This window comes from Canis lupus, chromosome 5 (assembly GCF_003254725.2).
Source record: "Canis lupus dingo isolate Sandy chromosome 5, ASM325472v2, whole genome shotgun sequence".
NCBI lineage: Eukaryota > Metazoa > Chordata > Mammalia > Carnivora > Canidae > Canis > Canis lupus.
In genome coordinates, this window is record NC_064247.1 from 32,636,968 (window position 1) to 32,654,885 (window position 17,918).

General features: G+C 50.1%; 2 protein-coding genes across 7 annotated transcripts; one reads left to right on the forward strand and one right to left on the reverse strand.

Annotated features, from left to right (window-relative positions):
- Positions 1–6,941: 6,941 nt before the first annotated feature.
- SAT2 (spermidine/spermine N1-acetyltransferase family member 2) lies at positions 6,942–8,521 on the reverse strand. 2 transcript variants are annotated; one of them, XM_025428530.3, is made up of 6 exons: positions 8,380–8,521; positions 8,192–8,243; positions 7,987–8,070; positions 7,802–7,903; positions 7,627–7,667; positions 6,942–7,292 (listed from the first exon to the last, which is right to left on the reverse strand). In XM_025428530.3, the coding sequence occupies exons 1-6, from the start codon at positions 8,458–8,460 to the stop codon at positions 7,125–7,127; spliced, it is 528 nt and encodes a 175-aa protein (XP_025284315.1). In that variant the 5' UTR covers positions 8,461–8,521; the 3' UTR covers positions 6,942–7,124. The 2 variants fall into 2 exon arrangements, with proteins under 2 accessions (XP_025284315.1, XP_048966119.1); XM_049110162.1 differs by lacking the exon at positions 7,987–8,070.
- On the forward strand, positions 8,369–13,252 carry SHBG (sex hormone binding globulin). Of its 5 annotated transcripts, none has more exons than XM_025428526.3 (9): positions 8,369–8,508; positions 9,674–9,883; positions 10,050–10,141; positions 10,309–10,498; positions 10,810–10,974; positions 11,690–11,852; positions 11,986–12,122; positions 12,624–12,831; positions 13,085–13,252. In XM_025428526.3, the coding sequence occupies exons 2-9, from the start codon at positions 9,770–9,772 to the stop codon at positions 13,231–13,233; spliced, it is 1,218 nt and encodes a 405-aa protein (XP_025284311.1). In that variant the 5' UTR covers positions 8,369–8,508; positions 9,674–9,769; the 3' UTR covers positions 13,234–13,252. The 5 variants fall into 5 exon arrangements, with proteins under 5 accessions (XP_025284311.1, XP_025284313.1, XP_025284312.1 ...); XM_025428528.3 differs by having other exon boundaries at positions 8,375–8,508; positions 9,735–9,883; XM_025428527.3 differs by lacking the exon at positions 8,369–8,508 and adding an exon at positions 8,799–9,056.
- Positions 13,253–17,918: the final 4,666 nt, after the last annotated feature.

A 17,918-nucleotide genomic window follows, 5' to 3' on the forward strand; every position in this document is an offset into this window, starting at 1 on the left:
GGCACTTGTAAATCAGATTAAAGAGAAAGGCTTTTTGCTTTATGAATACTGAAGAGCCACAGAAAGATTTCAAGCAGTTGTGTAATGTGGCAAGAATTGCATGCTTCAACTGTGGAGAATGGATTAAAGAGTAAGGGTGGTCCCAAGGTCCCAAGGTGTGAGACTGGTGAGTAACTATTGCAGGTAAGTAAGAAAGATGCTGAAGACCTACTTGGATTGTGGCTGTGGATAACAGAGGTACCAGTTGATTGGTGCCTGTTAAATTTACAATAGAATCAATAAAAATTGGTGAAGAGGGTGGTGAGAGGTGGGCTTAGGAGCCAGTAAAGAAGTGGGAGGATCCCCAGACAACTCTCAGATTTGTACTTAGTGTCTCCGAGTGAATGATGCTGCCAATCATGGAAGAAAGAATTCAGGAGACAAAATTTTGGATGACACGTTGATGACTTTGAGTTTGGTTTTGCTCTTTAAGGGTCCACCATCCAGGTAGACATCCCTTGTCTTCAACAAACTTCTCCTTCTACTTAAATATAGGTTTTTGTTTTTTTAGATTTTACTTATTTATTCATGAGAGACACAGAGAAAGGGGCAGAGGGAGAAGCAGGCTCCCTGTGGGGAGCCCAATGCAGGACTCGATCCCAGGACCCCAGGATCATGCCCTGAGCCAAAGGCAGACACTCAACCACTGACCACCCAGATGCCCCTAAATATAATTTCTTTAGCCTTCCACTATGCCTTTACTAGGTCAGGCCTTCCACCTCACACCACCAAAGCATCCTATACTCCTTTGTGGGACTCATCATGGTTGTACTATTAATAATTTGTTCAACGTCTGTCTTCTGCCATCTGTGAGGTCAGAGACTGGGTTCCATGCCTGTTTGTGGCCACCACTGTATACCCAGTATCTAGCACAGTTCCCTGCACGGCAAATATCAACTGAAATGAAAGGATCAGTGTTCTGCAGGTCCATGGACACACAGGTACGTGGTCCAGGATAGGTCTTGGCTAGAGAGGCAGACGTAGGAATCATCAGTATATTAGTCATAGCTAAAGATACAAGACAAAAATAAATCTCTAAAGAGAAGTGTCAACTGAGAAATGAGTTGGTCCATGATGAAACTCTCAACTACAGCAGTATTTAAAGGGCTGGCAAAAGAAGAGGCGCCTTCAGAGGCACTTGGATGGCTCAGTTGGATAAGCCTCCAACTCTTGATTTCTGCAGGTGTCGTGGTCTCAGTGGTCAACTCTGGGATTGAGCCCCACATAGGGCTTTGTGCTCAGCTGGGAGCTTGCTTCTCCTTCTCCCTCTGCCCTTCCCCCTTGTATTCCTCCCCCACTTTTTAAAAGATTTTATCTGTTTATTCATGAGAGACACAGAGAAAGAAAGAGAGAGAGAGGCAGAGACACAGGCAGAGGGAGAAGCAGGCCCCATACAGGGAGCCCAATGTGGGATTCCATCCCGGGATTCCAGGATCATCCCCTGGGCCAAAGGCAGGCACTAAACTGCTGAGCCACGCAGGCGTCCCTGCCCTTCCCCCTTCTCATACTCTCTCTCAAATAAATAAATAAAATCTCTTTTAAAATTAAAAAAAGAAAAAATAAATAAAATTTAAAAAAGAGGGCAGTCCTGTTGGCGCAATGGTTTAGCGCCGCCTGCAGCCCAGGGCGTGATCTTGGAGACCCAGGATCGAGTCCCACATCAGGCTCTCTGCGTGGAGTCTGCTTCTCCCTCTGCCTGTGTCTCTGCCTCTCTCTCTGTCTCTATGAATAAATAAATATTTTTAAAAAATTAAAAAAAGAGAGAAGAGGTGCCTTCAAGAGTATCCGAGCATTGGTAAGTAGGGTGGCAGAGACAGTAGAGAGATGGTAAAGAACAGCAGCGATTCTGACAAGGAGAGGGAGAGAGTTTAAATGGAGCAGATGATCATGAGGGTGGCTGTCAGACCGAACAGTTAGGGTTTGGGCTCTTTTTTTTTTTTTTTTAAGATTTTATTTATTTATTCATGAGAGACACAGAGAGAGAGAGAGAGAGAGAGAGAGAGAGAGAGGCAGAGACACAGGCAGAGGGAGAAACAGGCTCCATCCAGGGAGCCTGATGTGGGACTCGATCCTGGGTCTCTAGGATCAGGCCCTGAGCCAAAGGCGGTGCTAAACCAGAGCCATCTGGGCTGCCCTGGGTTTGGGCTCTTAAGCAATAGCAGTGACTGAATTTTGTTTTAGAAATGGTACCATCGCAAACTTCCAAGCCTCTGACACCAACCATCCTCTCGGGTTTAACTTTTCTTTATCTGCTGTAGTTGTTGTTTATTCAGACAAAAGATCGGAGTAGGAAAAGAGGGAACAGCATTTCAGATGGGGAATGGCTTGTGCAGAAGGCCCAAAGGGGAGAGTACAGTGAGGTACTGGAAAGAGTCTAACATAGTTAGAACCAACTGGACAGGAAACACAAGGCTGGAAGTGTTGGGCCAGAGCTTGGAGGAAGTGGAACAAATTTAGAAGTTTGGACTTTCTGCTGAGAGCAGTGGGAGCCATTACAGGATTTTCAGCCAACGTGCCTTTTAGCAAGATTACTCTGGCCAGACTATGAAGGATGTGTCAACAGAAAAGGCCCAGCTTGTCTTTGGACTTCTAAATACACCAAAATTAAGAGGAGCTAGAAAGATGGATAGGTTGATAGAAGAATGTTGGATACTGAAAATGGGGACTACATGAAAATTTACATACTGAATGTTGACACTTGCCCCTGACCTCTTCTTCACCCCACTCTAAGAATACATATGGCCAATCTTTTACCCTCCAAGTAGGAGTGGGGAAGAATTTTCTGAGAAATCTGATCAGATGAGAAAAAAAGACCTAAAGATACTGGCATTAGGGATTCCTCAAGGAAATGGCCTAGTGGATTGCCCCTTAGTAAAGTCCACATTTAACAGGCCTAGGGAGGGACCTGCCACATAAACACACACTCACACAGTTTTCAATTGTACCTTAGTGTGCCAATCTTAAATATGAGCACACAACTGAGGACTACCTGATGTTTGAGGAAAGCCTCTAAAATGAAAGACAGAGCTGCACCCCCTACCTGCAAAAAAACAAAAATAAAAAAATTGAGAAAGAAAAAAATAGTTTAGAAGAAATAAAGACTATGCAAGGAGAAAAACATTTTTAAACAAACTATCAGGGGTGGGGTGCCTGGGTGGCTTAGTTAGTTAAGCATCCAACTCTTGATTTTGGCTGAGGTCCTGAGATTGAGCCCTGTGTCAGGCTGCACACTCAAGAGTTAGCTTGTGATTCTCTCTCCCTCTGCCCTTCCCCCCACTCATGTGCATGAGTGCTCTCTCTCTCTCACAAATAAATAAATAAATAATCAAAATCTTTAAAAATATATTTAGGGACCCCTGAGTGGCTCAGTGGTTGAGCCACCCAAGTGCACCTCCCTTTATTTTTTTTTTTAAGATTTTATTTATTTTTTAAAGTAATCTCGGGATCCCTGGGTGGCGCAGCGGTTTGGCGCCTGCCTTTGGCCCAGGGCGCAATCCTGGAGACCCAGGATCGAATCCCACATCGGGCTCCCGGTGCATGGAGCCTGCTTCCCCCTCTGCCTGTGTCTCTGCACCTCTCTCTCTGTGACTATCATAAATAAATAAAAATTAAAAAAATATATTAAAGTAATCTCTATGCCCACTGTGGGGCTGAAACTCACAACCCCAAGATCAGGAGTTGTATGCTGAGCCACTTGGGTGGCTCAGTGGTTGAGCATCTGCCTTCGACTCAGGGCGTGATCCCGTGGTCCCAGGACTGAGTCCGCATCAGGCTCCCCGCAGGGAGCCTGTTTCTCCCTCTGCCTATGTCTCTGCCTCTCTCTCTCTGTGTCTCATGAATAAAGAAATAAAACCTTAAGAAAAAAGTTGTATGCTCCACCTACTGAGCCAGCCCTTTGCCCCTCTATGCTCCCTTTATTTATTTATTTTTAAAATATTTTATTTGAGAGAGAGAGAAAAAAAGAGAGAGCCCAAGCATGCGCAAATGGGGGAGGGGCAGAGGGGGAGAGAGAGAGAATCTCAAGCTGATTCCTTGCTGGGTGTGGAGCCTGATCATGACGCAGACAGGATCTCAGGCCTGAGATCATGACCTTAGCGGAAACCAAGAGTCTTACACTTAAACGACTGAGCCCCCCAGGCACCCCTCTATGTTCTGTTTAAATTTTTTTTTTTAAAGATTTTATTTATTTATTCATGATAGTCACATAGAGACAGAGAGGCAGAGACACAGGCAGAGGGAGAAGCAGGCTCCATGCAGGGAGCCCGACGTAGGATTCGATCCCGGGTCTCCAGGATCGTGCCCCGGGCCAAAGGCAGGCGCCAAACCGCTGCGCCACCCAGGGATCCCATCTGTTTAAAAAGCCCTCCCCCTCAGTGCCCTCCAGTTTGTTCACTGCTGCTGTGGTCAGAACCCAGGCCCTTACACCTCATACCACTGATCAGGCTCCACATCTAACAGAATCAACTCCTGGGAGGCTAATGAGGTGATGAGTGGGCAGGAGCCCAAGGCGAGCCTGTGGCCGTAGAACAGAGTGATGCTGGATTGCAGACATCCTGTGAAAACCGGCCAAGACTGGGGCCAAGGCAAGAGAATAACGTGAAAGTCGTAAACTCTGAAATGCAAAGGCAAAATGAGATGGGGCAAGATAAATTTTGGCAGTATTGTTTCCTAGTTCATGCCCTTTTCTTCTGGATTAAGTATTAAAGTTTAGGGATCCCTGGGTGGTGCAGCGGTTTGGCTCCTGCCTTTGGCCCAGAGTGTGATCCTAGAGACCCGGGATCGAATCCCGCATCGGGCTCCCAGTGCATGGAGCCTGCTTCTCCCTCTGCCTGTGTCTCTGCGCCTCTCTCTCTCTCTGTGACTATCATAAAAAAAAAAAAAAAGTATTAAAGTTTATGCTTTTTTTTTTTTGAAGTGATACATGAGAATGGCACAAAATTCAGGAAATTCAAAGTGGCAAGTGGAAAAAGCTGTCCCCTGGCCACTCAGGTCCTCTCCTCAGAGGCGACTGCATTCTCTGTGCTTGTTTGTGCATCTTTCCAGAAATAATGCATTCTAATGATATTTAAGGTTTAAAAAAAGCCCCATCACTAGATAAGTTGGTCATCCTTGAAAGATATAAATCCTGGGGTGCCTGGGTGGCTCAACTGGTAAAACCTCCGACTCTTGATTTTGGCTCAGGTCACGATATCAGGGTCCTGGGATTGAGCCTGGAGTCAGGGTCCCTGCTCAGCAGAGTCTGCTTGAGGATTCTCTTCCTCCCTCTCCCTCTGTCCCTCCCCCAGCTCATGTGCACTTGTGTTCTCTGTCTCGAATAAATAAGTAAATCCTTAAATATATATATATTTTATATTACATTTAATTATATATAATTTATATGCATTGTATTTATTTGTATATTATTTATACATTAATTATATATGTGTGTGTGTATATATATATATAAATCCCTGTCAGATTGAGATAAGCCAAGGATAAGAGTACTGGATTTTTCTGGCTCCCATTTATAGGAGGGGTTGACCACCTTCATTATCTCTTAAGATTGTCCTAAAGGCCCATTTGCTCTAAATTGGTTTTAAGGGCCCCAAATTGGCACCATTCAGGAAGAATCAAGGCCCTGATGTGTTCTGTTTGGCTGCATCCTTTTTTTTAAATTTGAATTTTATGATGAATCTTCACTTCTCTACATTTCCATAGAAGTCTAGAGATCCTGTTTCTTACAATTTACCCATTTATGTTACCTACCTGCCCCCTTTCACTGTCTAAATTATGACCACTTAACCAATGGGTCATTAACAAAAGGAATATAATATGCCACCATCAAAAGTGATGACAGATGTGGGCATCTGGTTGGCTTTGTGGTTGAGTCTGCCTTTGGCTCAGGTCAAGATCCCAGGGTCCTGGTTGAGTCCCATATCGGGCTCCCCACAGGGAGCCTGCTTCTCCCTCTGCCTGTGTCTCTCCCTCTCTCTCTGGTCTCTCATGAATAAATAAATAAAAATCTTTAAAAAAAAATGACAGGTTTATGTTTAATAGATGGAAAATAGATGTTTCTGATATATTAGGAAGTATATGATTCCTGGGTGCCTGGCCTGCTCAGTCAGTAGAGCATGTGACTTCTGATCTCAGGGTTGTGAATTTGAACCCCAAGTTTTGTGTAGAGCTCACTAAAAAAAAAAAAAAAAAAAAAAAAAAAGTATATGATCCCATCTCTATTCACTTAACTCATTATGTGTATATATGGACACTGAAAAATCTAAAGAATTGATCGATACCAAAGGGTTAATAATAGTTATGCAAGTAAGGCTATGGGTTCTATTTTTATTTCATACGGTCATTCCAATTTTCGTGCAGCCAATCCACATTACCGGTGTAATAAAATGCTGTGAAAGTAGGACATGAGCTTGTTTCCTTCCTTGTCTCCATGGGTGCTAAAGGTTTGTTTTGGTTTTGCTGAACTGGAAAATAAGGACTTTGTGACTTTTGAAAAAGAAAAAGCATTAGCAAGCTGATTTTTTTTCCCCAAAGTTGAGTTAAATGGCCCTTCCCAGCACCCCCGGAAACACCACCAGCAGGTGGCAGCCCGCTCCATCTGTTGAGCCAGCCTCCAGCCTCAACTTCACGGCCTACACCTGAAGTCCACACACCCCAGCCACCCTTTGTCTGGGTCCCAAATGGGACCAATGGGCCTGATGTGCCTAGCTGGCCGCTTGTTCTTCTTTTCTCTATATTCCACAGGCCAGAGCCAAAAGTCTGGGCCGCTGAGAGTGAAAGTCACCTCGGGCTCACCTTTACCCCCAGCAGTGGCATCCAGCCATCAGGAGACCAGACCAAGGTGCTCGGGAAGGATCCCAGAGCAGCTGAAGCTTATGGAATCACCCAGGGCTCTGCCAGCACCATGCTTATAGTAATTCTCATTTATTTTTCACCCTCAACAAGGAGGTGGAAAGGCCTCTCCCCCGATTCTGCACACCCAACCTCCCGTTCCTCAGGGAGATCTCTGCCAGGGGACACAAGTCTCTGAGTGCTTGAGCTGGTGGGGAAGGAGAGGATCAACGAAGAGAGATTCCCCCCAAGGCATGGTGTCACTTTCCTGCCAGCTCCCTCATCACCTCTCCTTCGAAGCGAAAGGAGTGCCAGCCCTCAGTTTCTGTCAGATCCTGGGCTCCTAGGGCCTTGTACAAATCCATGGCTGATTTGTTCCAGTCCAGCACAGCGAGGCGGAACTGGGAGCAGCCCTTGTTCAGGGCCACCTGTGGGAGAAGACATCACTTACTTTTCCTTTCAAAAAGGAAAAGGTGGGACACCTAGGTGGCTCAGAGTTTGCACATCTGTCTTTGGCTCAGGTCCTGGGATCCAGTCCCACACTGGGCTTCCTGCATGGAGCCTGCTTCTCCCTCTGCTTACATGTCTGCCTCTCTCTCTCTATCTCTCATGAATAAATAAATCAAAATCTTTACTAAAGAAAGGAAAAGGTTTTCTTTCTTTTTCTTTTTTCTTTTTCTTTTTCTTTTTTTAGAAAAGCCTTTCTGACCCTACACCTGACCCCTGTGCCTCCCACACCCGCCTGCTTTTCAAGGGCCTCACCTGAGCCACCTTTTTGATTATTTGGGAGCCAATCCCTTGACCTGTTGTGGGAGAAAAAGCGGAAAAAAGGGGAAGGGGGGTTGTTTCAGTTGAAGGGAATCAGAAGAGGCCCGCGATCAGGGAGCAGGAATGGGGCTGGCCCCAGCCTCCGCCTCCGACCCCGATATTCTCCTACCCCGATATTCGGGCATCACGTAGATGTCTTCCAGATAAACGTTGCGCCCCTTCCACGTGCTATAGATGAAGTAGTACAGCCCATAGCCCACCACACAGGGCCCTGAGAGGAACAGAGAAGAGGGCTCAGGGACTGGGCACCTGGCAGGACAGGACAGGGGACCTCGGAGGTCCGGCTCTTCTTACCCTGCGGCTCCCCGAGGGCGGGGAGAAGCTCCGCCACCAAACAGTGATAGAAAGGTTTCTCTCCGAAGCCATCTGCTCTCAGGGCTGCAGGGGAGGGAGGGGCGGCAAAGAGACCGAGAGAGAACCTGGCCTGGAGAACCCATCCCTCCCCCGATCCGTCCTCTCGCCCCAGCCCGGGCCTGAACGCGGGTGTCGGGGTCCCTACCTTCCTCGCTGATCTTCACCTGGTCCGAGAGTTTCTCGTACTCGGCCAGTTCCTGCGGCGGTGACAAGACGGACGCCGGATCAGGGCTGGGGGGGGGGCCCCTCCCGCGGCTACCCCGCCTCCCCACCACGCACCCCTGCCCCGGGGTTGTTTCCCACCCCCTCCCGTTCCCGGGCCGCAGCCGTCACCCGAATCAGTCTCAGGATGTGTCCGCAGTCTCCCTCTTTGGCCTCTCGGATCCGCACGGAAGCCATCTGGACCCCCGCCATCGTCTGGGTCTGAAGTCCGCGACTCTCCCTTACAGTCCTTCAGGCAGGGTGAGCACGGGACCCCGGACCGCCCAGGAGTGGGGGTGGGGGGGCGCCGCCAGCTGGGGCCCGGGGAGCGATGGGCGCGAGGGGCGGGGGTCCTCTCGACGCCGCACCCCTGCACCCGCCGGAGGCCTGCCGAGTGCTCCGCCCAGGGGTGGGGTGGGGGAGGGGCCCTCTCCGCGCCGCACCCCTACCTCGGCGGGACGCGCCCCACCAGCCAATCAGCTGGCACAGCAGGCCAGCCCGGAGGCCCTGGCCCTGCCCCCCACCGCCCGCCCCCGTGACTGGGCCCCAGGGCAGGGGTCAAGGCTGGACTGGCCGCTAGCTTGCTGTTGTCGCCTGGGTGTCCTAGCCTCCGTGGGTGAAACCCCGCAGTTCAAAAGTCACATCCCCCGGACTTCCCTAAGTGAAATGTGCAGTGATTCCCGGCTGTACCCTTCACTCTCGCTCCCTCACTGGAGGCCAAGTCCCCCCAGCTCCGAGACGTGTTTTGTAGAGGAGATCTTGAGTGACTCCAGGTGTTTTCTCTCCGGTGCACTGGGATTTCAAAACGGGTCAGTGAGAGGGTGATGAATTTCTATTGGTAGATGCTGAAACTTCCAAGTAAATGGGGAAGAGGAGATAATTAGGAGTGGGGGCCGGGCCTCCTCTTAGTAGTCACTAAATCATTCTCAGGGCCAGAGCCTTCCTCTAAGGCTAGCCTCACAGCCCTGGGAAAATCCTGAGGGAGGAGCTCAGAGCAGACAACAAGCACTGCATTATCTCAATGAATCCTGGTTACAGTAATCCCATAAAGTAGGTCCTATTTTCACACTTGATGTATAAGGACACTAAAGCACCATTGGAGAGTGATGTCCCCAGACTCACCCAGCTAGATTTTGGGTATTCCACGTGTCAGCTGTAGTTGGCACAGAGCATGCTTCTTGGGGTGCAGAGCAGGACTCTTTCTAGACCTCAGGCCGGTAGACGCATCTCCTCAGCTGGGCAGAAGGTTCCAGGTCCCAGGCCAGGCTCTAAGGAGGAGTGGGGAAGTATCCTATCCTAGCTCATAAACCTTCCCAGCAGGGGGAGTGTAGTGGAGGAATACTGTCCCTCCCCCAAGTTGTCCTGAGAGGGGTCAGAGGGGCCAGAGGGTCAGTGCCCGGTCTCTTGCCCCCCTTCTTCCCCCCAGGGCAACCTTTAACCCAACACCAACTACAGAAAGGCTTCCTGCCCCCACACATTATCCCCAGAGTTCTCTGAGCCACAGAAAGGACTGCAACTGACCATGGACTGCAGAGGCCCGCTGGCCACATTGCCTGGGTGGCTGTTGATACTGCTGCTGCTGCTTCCACCTCCCGGCCACCAGGGACTGGCCCTGAGACAGGGTCTCTCCACTCAGGTGCAGGACTGTTGGGATGGGTGCTTAGCCCATGTGTGTGTTTAAATGAGCTACACTCTGGCTCTGCTCCTGCCTTCCCTTCCTCGCCTCCCCTCCCCCATGCTGTGGCAGTGTTCTCGTGTCCTCCTGTCCTCGGTCTACCTTGTTTGTTTTCTTTCTCTGATAGAGGATACAGGACCTCCCTTCTGTGCACCTCAGCAACGGCTCAGGAGGAGAGCCTGTCACTGTCATGACCTTCAACTTTACCAAGATCAAGAAGTATGAGGTTGACCTAGCCCCCCTTAACTGAGTCCCCTGACCCTACCTTCTCTCCTGTGGATCTTCTCTTTTTCCTGTCTCCATCCCTGACCTTTAGTCTCCCCCACCCCACTTTTACCCCTAGAGGACATGCCTCATACACAGTCTGTCCTTCTCTGTCCTCCCAGAAGCTCTTCCTCCTTTGAGCTTCGAACCTGGGATCCAGAGGGAGTGATTTTTTATGGCGATACCAACTCAAAGGATGACTGGTTTGTGCTAGGACTTCGAGATGGCAGGCCTGAGATCCAACTGCACAATCACTTGGCCCAGCTTACAGTGGGTGCTGGGCCTCGGCTAGATGATGGCACGTGGCATCAGGTAAGCTAGATCTGGTCCTGAGGGGCGGGGTGTCCTGAGCTGGTCCATGGAAAGGGAACAGAAATGGGTTTTTGGGCATCCCTGTCCTTCTGTCATCTTATTCAATCCACACAAAACCCCCACTATGGGGGGAGTTGCTATGCTCATCTCCAGCTTCCTGGAGGGGAGCTCTGAGGCTCAAAGACTGAGTGAGCCAAGGATGCTTGCCGACTCCAGAAGTCCATGTTCTTTCTGCTATACATGACTGCTTCTGAATAGAGTGGTGGAGGCAGACCCAGGGGCCCCTGATTCGGCTCCGCTCCTCCCTGCAGGTGGAAGTGAAGATCCTTGAGGATTCACTGCTATTGACTGTGGATGGGGAGGAGGTGCTGCGCCTGAGACAGGTCTCTGGGCCTCCAGCCACCAACAAACCCCAGCCCATCATCAGAATTGCACTGGGGGGACTGCTGTTTCCCATCTCCAACCTCCGTTTGCCGGTAACTAGGACAATAGGGCTAGAGATCACAGACCAGAGCTGTTAAAGTGTGGCTGGCTAGGTGACCGTGGGGCTCTAAGGCCACACTTTAAAAAAATATATTTTATTTATTTATTCATGAGACACACACACACACACACACACACACACACACACAGAAGCAGAGACACAGGCAGAGGGAGAAGTAGGCTCTGTGCAGGGAGCCCGACATGGTACTCGATCCCAGGTCTCCAGGATCACGCTGAAGGCAGAAGCTAAACCGCTGAGCCACTTGGGCTGTCCCACTCCCTTTTTTATTTTTTTATTTTTATTTATTTTTTTTTAAAGATTTTATTTATTTATTCATGAGAGACAAACAGAGAGAGAGAAAGAGAGGCAGAGAGACACAGGCAGAGGGAGAAGCAGGCTCCATGCAGGGAGCCTGACGTGGGACTCAATCCTGGGTCTCCAGGATCATGCCCTGGGCTGAAGGTGGCACTAAACCGCTAAGCCACCAGGGCTGCCCCCACCCCCTTTTTAATTTTTAATTTTTATTTTTTCCCCACCCCCTTTTTTAAAGAAAGATAAGGCCACACTTTTAAAGAGAGCCAAGGGCATGAGAGTTGGGTGGTAGAGGCCAAATGCTGTGTCTGGAGGAGAATAAACTGAGGGTGGAGAGGCACTCCCATGTCTTGATCACGACACCCCCGCATCCTCCCTCTGTCCACCTGCTCCAGCTGGTCCCTGCCCTGGATGGCTGCGTGCGCCAGGGTAATTGGCTGGACCCACAGGCCCAGACCTCAGAGTCTACCCCTGCTAGTAGCCTCAGAAGCTGTGCTGTCCAGTCCCAACCTGGGACGTTCTTCCCTCCAGGAACTCGTGCAGAATTCAGTCTCCAAGGTAAAAGGCTGTTTTTTCCTCTATGGTCAGTTCTGTGTCTGACTTCCCCTGTCTCCCTCCATCACTAGCCACCCTCTTCCATGAGTCCCCAGCCTTGAGTCCTCAGGTGGATCACTTCTTCCCCTGCCCCCAGACATTCCCCAGCCTCACGCAGAGCCCTGGGCCTTCTCTCTGGACTTGGGACTCCAGCTGGCAGCAGGTTCCGGCCACCTCCTTGCCCTGGGGACCCCAGAAAACCCTTCCTGGCTCAGCCTCTACCTCCAAGACCAAGTAAGAGAGGGTGCTGCCTGTATTCATTGGAGCCTGGGGGCAGACAGGGTTGGGGTGGGGTGAAGGGGGACTCCAAACTGTTAATGTGAGGAAAGCTAAAGACACATCTTGAAGCTGCTCACAGTAAGCACATGGCATTTTATTTATTTATTCATTAGATTTTATGTTTAAGGAATCTCTATATCCAACATGAGGCTTGAACTCACAATCCTGAAGTCAACAGTCACACGCTGTAGGAAGTCAGCCAGCCAGGCGCCCCTACAAATGGCTTTTATTTAGATTGCATTTACCGGGCGGTGGGGGTGGGGGGTAGTGTGGTTTTAGAGTATCAAGCAAGGAAAATTGAGGCAGCATTTAGGTGGTAGGAATGGTCGGTAGATGAAAGGTATGGCCCAGAGGCCCCATTGCAGTGGCAAGGGGTGGGGTTACGAGGAGTTGATGCAGTTCCTTCTCTCTCCCCCTCACCCCCCCACTCACACCCCTGTCCCACACACTCTGCAGAAGATGGTGCTATCCTCTGGGTCGGGGCTGGAGCTGGATCTGCCCTTGGTCTTGGGACTCCCTCTTCAGCTGAAGCTGGCTGTGTCCAGGGTGATCTTGACCCAGGGTTATAAGAAGGAGATCCTTGCTCTGCCTGCCTTGCACCTTGGCTTCCTCCTCAACCTGTGGGCCCAGCCCCAGGGGTTCCTATTCCTGGGAGCTCTGCCAGGTAAGACGGTGCTGTTCATGTTCCTCAGCACACAGCTGGAAGTAGCCAGAGGGAGAGGAGAAGACAGGCAAGTATGTGTTTTTAGGGGGAAGGAAATGTCTGGAAAGGAAGAAGAAAGGCCACAAGAAGAGAGGGGATATAGAGGCAGTGGGAGGAAGCACTTTAAAAAACTTAAGTCAGAGAGCTGCGAAAATGGGGGGCTGTTTGGGGGTCTAAGCTGCCCTAATTACCCCTCCATGCGCCCTCCCTCTAGGAGAGGCTTCTTCTGCCTCCTTTTGCTTGGATGGCCTTTGGGCACAAGGCCAGAAGCTGGACATGGACCGGGCCCTTAGACGAAGTCAGGACATCTGGACTCACAGCTGTCCCCAGATCCCAAGCAATGGCACTGACACCACCCATTAAATCCCCACCTATGAATCTCCTTGAATGTCGCTCATTCATTTATTCAACAAGTATTAGCTGTGCGTCTCCAACTTTGTCGCTGTGCTGAGCAGTGGGTCCTATTGATGAGTAAAACCAACCGTGGTGCTCCCAGTCCCCTGGGGGAGGCAGTCATTCAGCAAAGACCAAGGCATAGCGGATGACTGGAAAGTGATGAGCACCATAAAGGGAATCATCATGAAAGCTTGGGACCCTAACCTAGTCTGGGGGTTCAGGGCTAGGGAGGAAGCTGTGACTTCTCAGGCTGAGATTCCAGCAGCACCCACTCACCCCCCCGCCCCCACACACACTTCAGTGCAGGTCACTTTCTGGGAACCAGGAGCCCACCCACTTCCTGGGCATTTCCTCCCTGTATAACTTCAGCCTTCTCCCAGCCCAGGGGTTCCTGAGGGGTCTGGAGGGAAGGAAAGCAGTGGAATTCTGTTGTCCCTTCGATGGGCCACTGCTGTGCAAGGAAGGGGCAGCAGGGGGAGTGAGAGAGCCACTGAGAGACAGGGCAGGGGTTCTGGGAAAGAGGGTGGGAGCAGCTGGGAGAAAAGAAAAAAGGAGTCCTAGCAGAGGAAGAAGCAGTCTGCATCTCTTCCAGTCTTGGTCTACTTGCAGCATTCCTAGATGAATTCATCTCTACTCCATTAAACAAAGAGCTGGTTTAGGCTGGTCCCAGCTGGGAGAAACAGAGTCAGGAATATCTCTGCCCTCAAAGAATATGGTAACTCAGCCCTCAGCCCCCCAGACCTCTGCAGAATCCCAGGGTACTAGGGGCACCCTCCTGTCTCAGCCCCTAGCTTCCTGGGAAAACTTCAAACCCTCTCTAGGGCTGTTAACCCATCCCCCATCTCCAGAAGCCATAGGGATCTCCGCCTCCTGGCTTCTTAAAATGATTTTTCTCCCAGTCACCCCAGCAACAGGGTGAGTCACTCATTGGCCCTGCTGTCCCCTTCTGCAGGGATCAGCCAGGACCTAAATGACCCCTGGATGAGGAGGCTCCAGGAGAGGCTCTGGGGTGGAAGAAACAAAGCCTAGGCTTCTCCTTGGACCCTCCCAATCTTGAGGTTGCTGGTCTACCGATGCTTCCAGCAGGTGGAGTGTTGTGGAGAGTCCTCAACATGGTCAGGAAGCCCAGATTCAACTCCCTGAGCAATGTTTGGGGTCTGCCTGGGCCATGGATATGTCCATTCAGCGGGTATTTACTGAGAACCTACTGTGTACCAGGCACTATTTTAGACACTGACAATGCATTGATGAAAAAGAAACAATCTCTGTTCTTCTTCTTTTTTTTTTTAATTAATTAATTTATTTGAGAGAGAGAGAGAGAGAGAAAGAGAGAGAAGGAGAGAGAGCACCAGGCAGGGAGGGCAGAGGGAGAGGGAGAAACTCCAGCAGATTCCATGCTCAGCACAGAGCCCCAGAAGGGGCTCTCAATCCCACAACCCTGAGATCACAGACCCAAGCCAAAACCAATAATTGGAGGCTTAAACCAACTGTGCCACCCAGGTGCCCCCACCATCCCCGGTCCTATGGAGCTCCCAGGATGGGGGCAGGGCAGACAGGCCATAAACAAAAAAAGTAAGTAAGCAAGATCATTTCAGGTAGTGCTTGGTGCTCTAAAGGGAATAAGATCCTGTAACGTCACAGAGGACAGTAGTAGATGGGCAGCCTTGGCCAGGTGGTCAGGGATGGTCTCTCTATGGTGGTGTCACTTGAGCAAAGACCTGAATAATGAAAAGAAACCAGTCTCGTGGGCGCCTCAGGTGTGAGCCAGCGGGGAGGATTAAAGGACCCTAAACACTAGGGTCCCCATCAAGGGGTGGTTCTGAGCAGCAATGTCCTGAACTTTTGTCCTTGAGGATTCTCCCAGGGGCTGGCCCTTCCCTCCTCCCCACACCCCACCCTGTCCAGGGCACCACACTCCCAACCTCTTTCCCCAGTCTGCCCTAGATTTCAGGATTCCTGATTACCATCCAGAGCTGTCTACACTCTTTCATTAAGACTGACTTTGCTCTGATGCAGAGGCTGCCAGGCCCCCACCAAGGGCACCTTCAGTGCCTGCCCAGTGTCCCCTGGCTCTCCCACACCCCTACAACCTTTCCGGAGCTTGGCAGCATAACCTGCATCTTCCAGGCCTGGTCTACCTACTCACTCCACCCTGCATGCTCTCTCTTCCCTCCCTCCTTCCCCTTCTCCCTCCTTCTCCTTTCCCTGCTTTTAACCAGAGAGTATTGGCTGTTGACAGTATGCCAGGCATACTGTAATATATACTGTATTGGGTAGTCCAGAGGGATTCCAAAGATGAATAAGGTGCACCCTGGTCCTGGAGAGCCAGAGTCTTGGGAGGGAAGTAGAAAGACGTGTAAAATGCTTTCATGGGAATGCCTGGGTTGCTCAGCAGTTGAGTGATTGCCTTCGGCTCAGGTAGTGATCCTGGAGACTCAGGATCTAGTCCCACATCAGTCTCCCTGCATGGAGCCTGCTTCTCCCTCTGCCTGTGTATCTGCCTCTCTCTCTCTGTGTCTCTCATGAATAAACAAATAAAAAATTTTTAAAAAGTAAAAAATAAAATGCTTTCATAAAGATCCCCATGAAGTGGCTGCAAAGTTCTACCAAGGATCATCAAAGAGGTCAACTATTGAATGTATGAACCTGAAGAAATGCCTAGGTCTCTCTTTTTTTTTTTTAATTTTTATTTCTTTATGATAGTCACACACACAGAGAGAGAGAGAGAGAGAGGCAGAGACATAGGCAGAGGGAGAAGCAGGCTCCATGCACCAGGAGCCCGACATGGGATTCGATCCCGGGTCTCCAGGATCACGCCTTGGGGCAAAGGCAGGCGCTAAACCGCTGCGCCACCCAGGGATCCCATGCCTAGGTCTCTTGACCCTTCACTTTCCCCATCTACAAAATGGGGAAATGACTCTACTTGTAGGCCTGCTGTGAGCTGCTGATGAGTCATGTGGGCCCAAGGCCTTGCCAGCACTGAGTTCGGCCTTGTAGGAAGTGTTCAGTATATGAGAGATGTTGCTTCTGTTGTCACCATGAACCTCATGCACAGTTCTTTTTTTTTTTTTTTTAAGATTTAAGTTACTTTATTTTATTTTTTTTTTATTTTTATTTATTTATGATAGTCACACACAGAGAGAGAGAGAGAGAGAGAGGCGCAGAGACATAGGCAGAGGGAGAAGCAGGCTCCATCCCGACGTGGGATTCGATCCCAGGTCTCCAGGATCATGCCCTGGGCCAAAGGCAGGCGCCAAACTTCTGTGCCACCCAGGGATCCCTCATGCACAGTTCTTGAAATAGAAGTTGGAGCCTGGGATCCCTGGGTGGCGCAGTGGTTTGGCGCCTGCCTTTGGCCCAGGGCGCGATCCTGGAGACCTGGGATCTAATCCCACGTCGGGCTCCCCGTGCATGGAGCCTGCTTCTCCCTCTGCCTGTGTCTCTGCCTCTCTCTCTCTGTGTGTGACTATCATAAATAAACTTAAAAAAAAAAAAAAAGAAGTTGGAGCCTGCCGGGTGTAAAAGACAAAGAAGGTGGTGTGATGCGGCTGACCAGGGGCAAGCTGCGACCAGATGAAGGCAGACATCCTCATCTGAGCCATCCCAAGGAGGCTTCCTTGGGCCTGGTGGTGAGAGGCCCTGTATGTCCTCCTGAGGAGTTGGGGGGCTTGGTCAGGTCAGTGGCAGGACATCTATGTTCCTCCCCCCCCCTTTTTTTAATTGTGGCAAAATATACATAACATACATCCTTTTTTTAGAAAAAAAAGATTTATTTTATTTATTTGAGAGAGAGAGAGAGAGAGAGAGCGCACTCAAGAGCTCTACAGGGGGAAAGGGCAGAGGGAGAGAGAAACACAAGCAGACTCTGAGCTGAGCGTGGAGCCCGAGTTGGGGCTTAATCTCCTAACCCTGAGATCATGACCTGAGATGAAGCCAAGAGTCAGATGCTCAACCAACTTCATCCCTCCCAGGCACCCCCAATTTACCATCTTTGTAAACAAATTTTTTTTTTAATTTGACCCTGATGGACTAAAATGTACCATCTTAACTATTTGTATGGCTCAGTGGGATTACGTTTTTCAGTTTTGGGCAACTCTCCCCACCATCCATCTCTGGAACTCTTCATCTTGCAAAAGCGAAACTCTGTGCCCATTAAATGATAGCCCTCCTGCCAACATGCCCATATCTGTGTGTTGGAGTTATCTTCTTTCCTTGTTCTTGTCTCTGAAAAGACTCATCTTGTTGGGACCCAGATAGCTGAATCCCTGGGATTTGGGGTGGTGGAGAGGAGGATCAAGGAACACAGACTTCATGATAGCCTCTGGATATGGGAAAGAGGGTGTGGGAGTTCTTGTTCCCTTCCTTCTTCCTGGAGATGCTGGTGGGAAGGCTGGGTTCCAGGAAGAGGTTGGAGGTTTGTGATGGCTCTTTGAGCCCCATTCCTTCCTTAGCTTATTTCCCTCTGAATACCAGTGCTGCACTTAGTAGCGTATTCCCTCGTACCTGTAGGAGAAGAAGACGTGCATGGGAGCAACAGGTAGCTCGGCCTCACCCCAAAAATACATTATTTTTCAAGGGACCGGTGTACAGGACAGAGACTGAGCCAGCAGTCTGGAGGCTATCCCCACCCCTGTATTTGCCAGGGCATGTGG

Coding starts and splice junctions, on each gene's coding strand:
- SAT2 (XM_025428530.3), bottom strand. CDS start 8,460: ATGGCGGGGGTCCAGATGGCTTCCGTGCGGATCCGAGAGGCCAAAGAG. Junction 8,071..8,191: donor GGTGAAGATCAGCGAGGAAG/GTAGGGACCCCG, acceptor CCTCCCCTGCAG/CCCTGAGAGCAGATGGCTTC. Junction 7,904..7,986: donor CGCCCTCGGGGAGCCGCAGG/GTAAGAAGAGCC, acceptor TGTTCCTCTCAG/GGCCCTGTGTGGTGGGCTAT.
- SHBG (XM_025428525.3), top strand. CDS start 8,914: ATGTGCAGTGATTCCCGGCTGTACCCTTCACTCTCGCTCCCTCACTGG. Junction 10,975..11,689: donor TCTCCAACCTCCGTTTGCCG/GTAACTAGGACA, acceptor CACCTGCTCCAG/CTGGTCCCTGCCCTGGATGG. Junction 12,832..13,084: donor ATTCCTGGGAGCTCTGCCAG/GTAAGACGGTGC, acceptor CCCTCCCTCTAG/GAGAGGCTTCTTCTGCCTCC.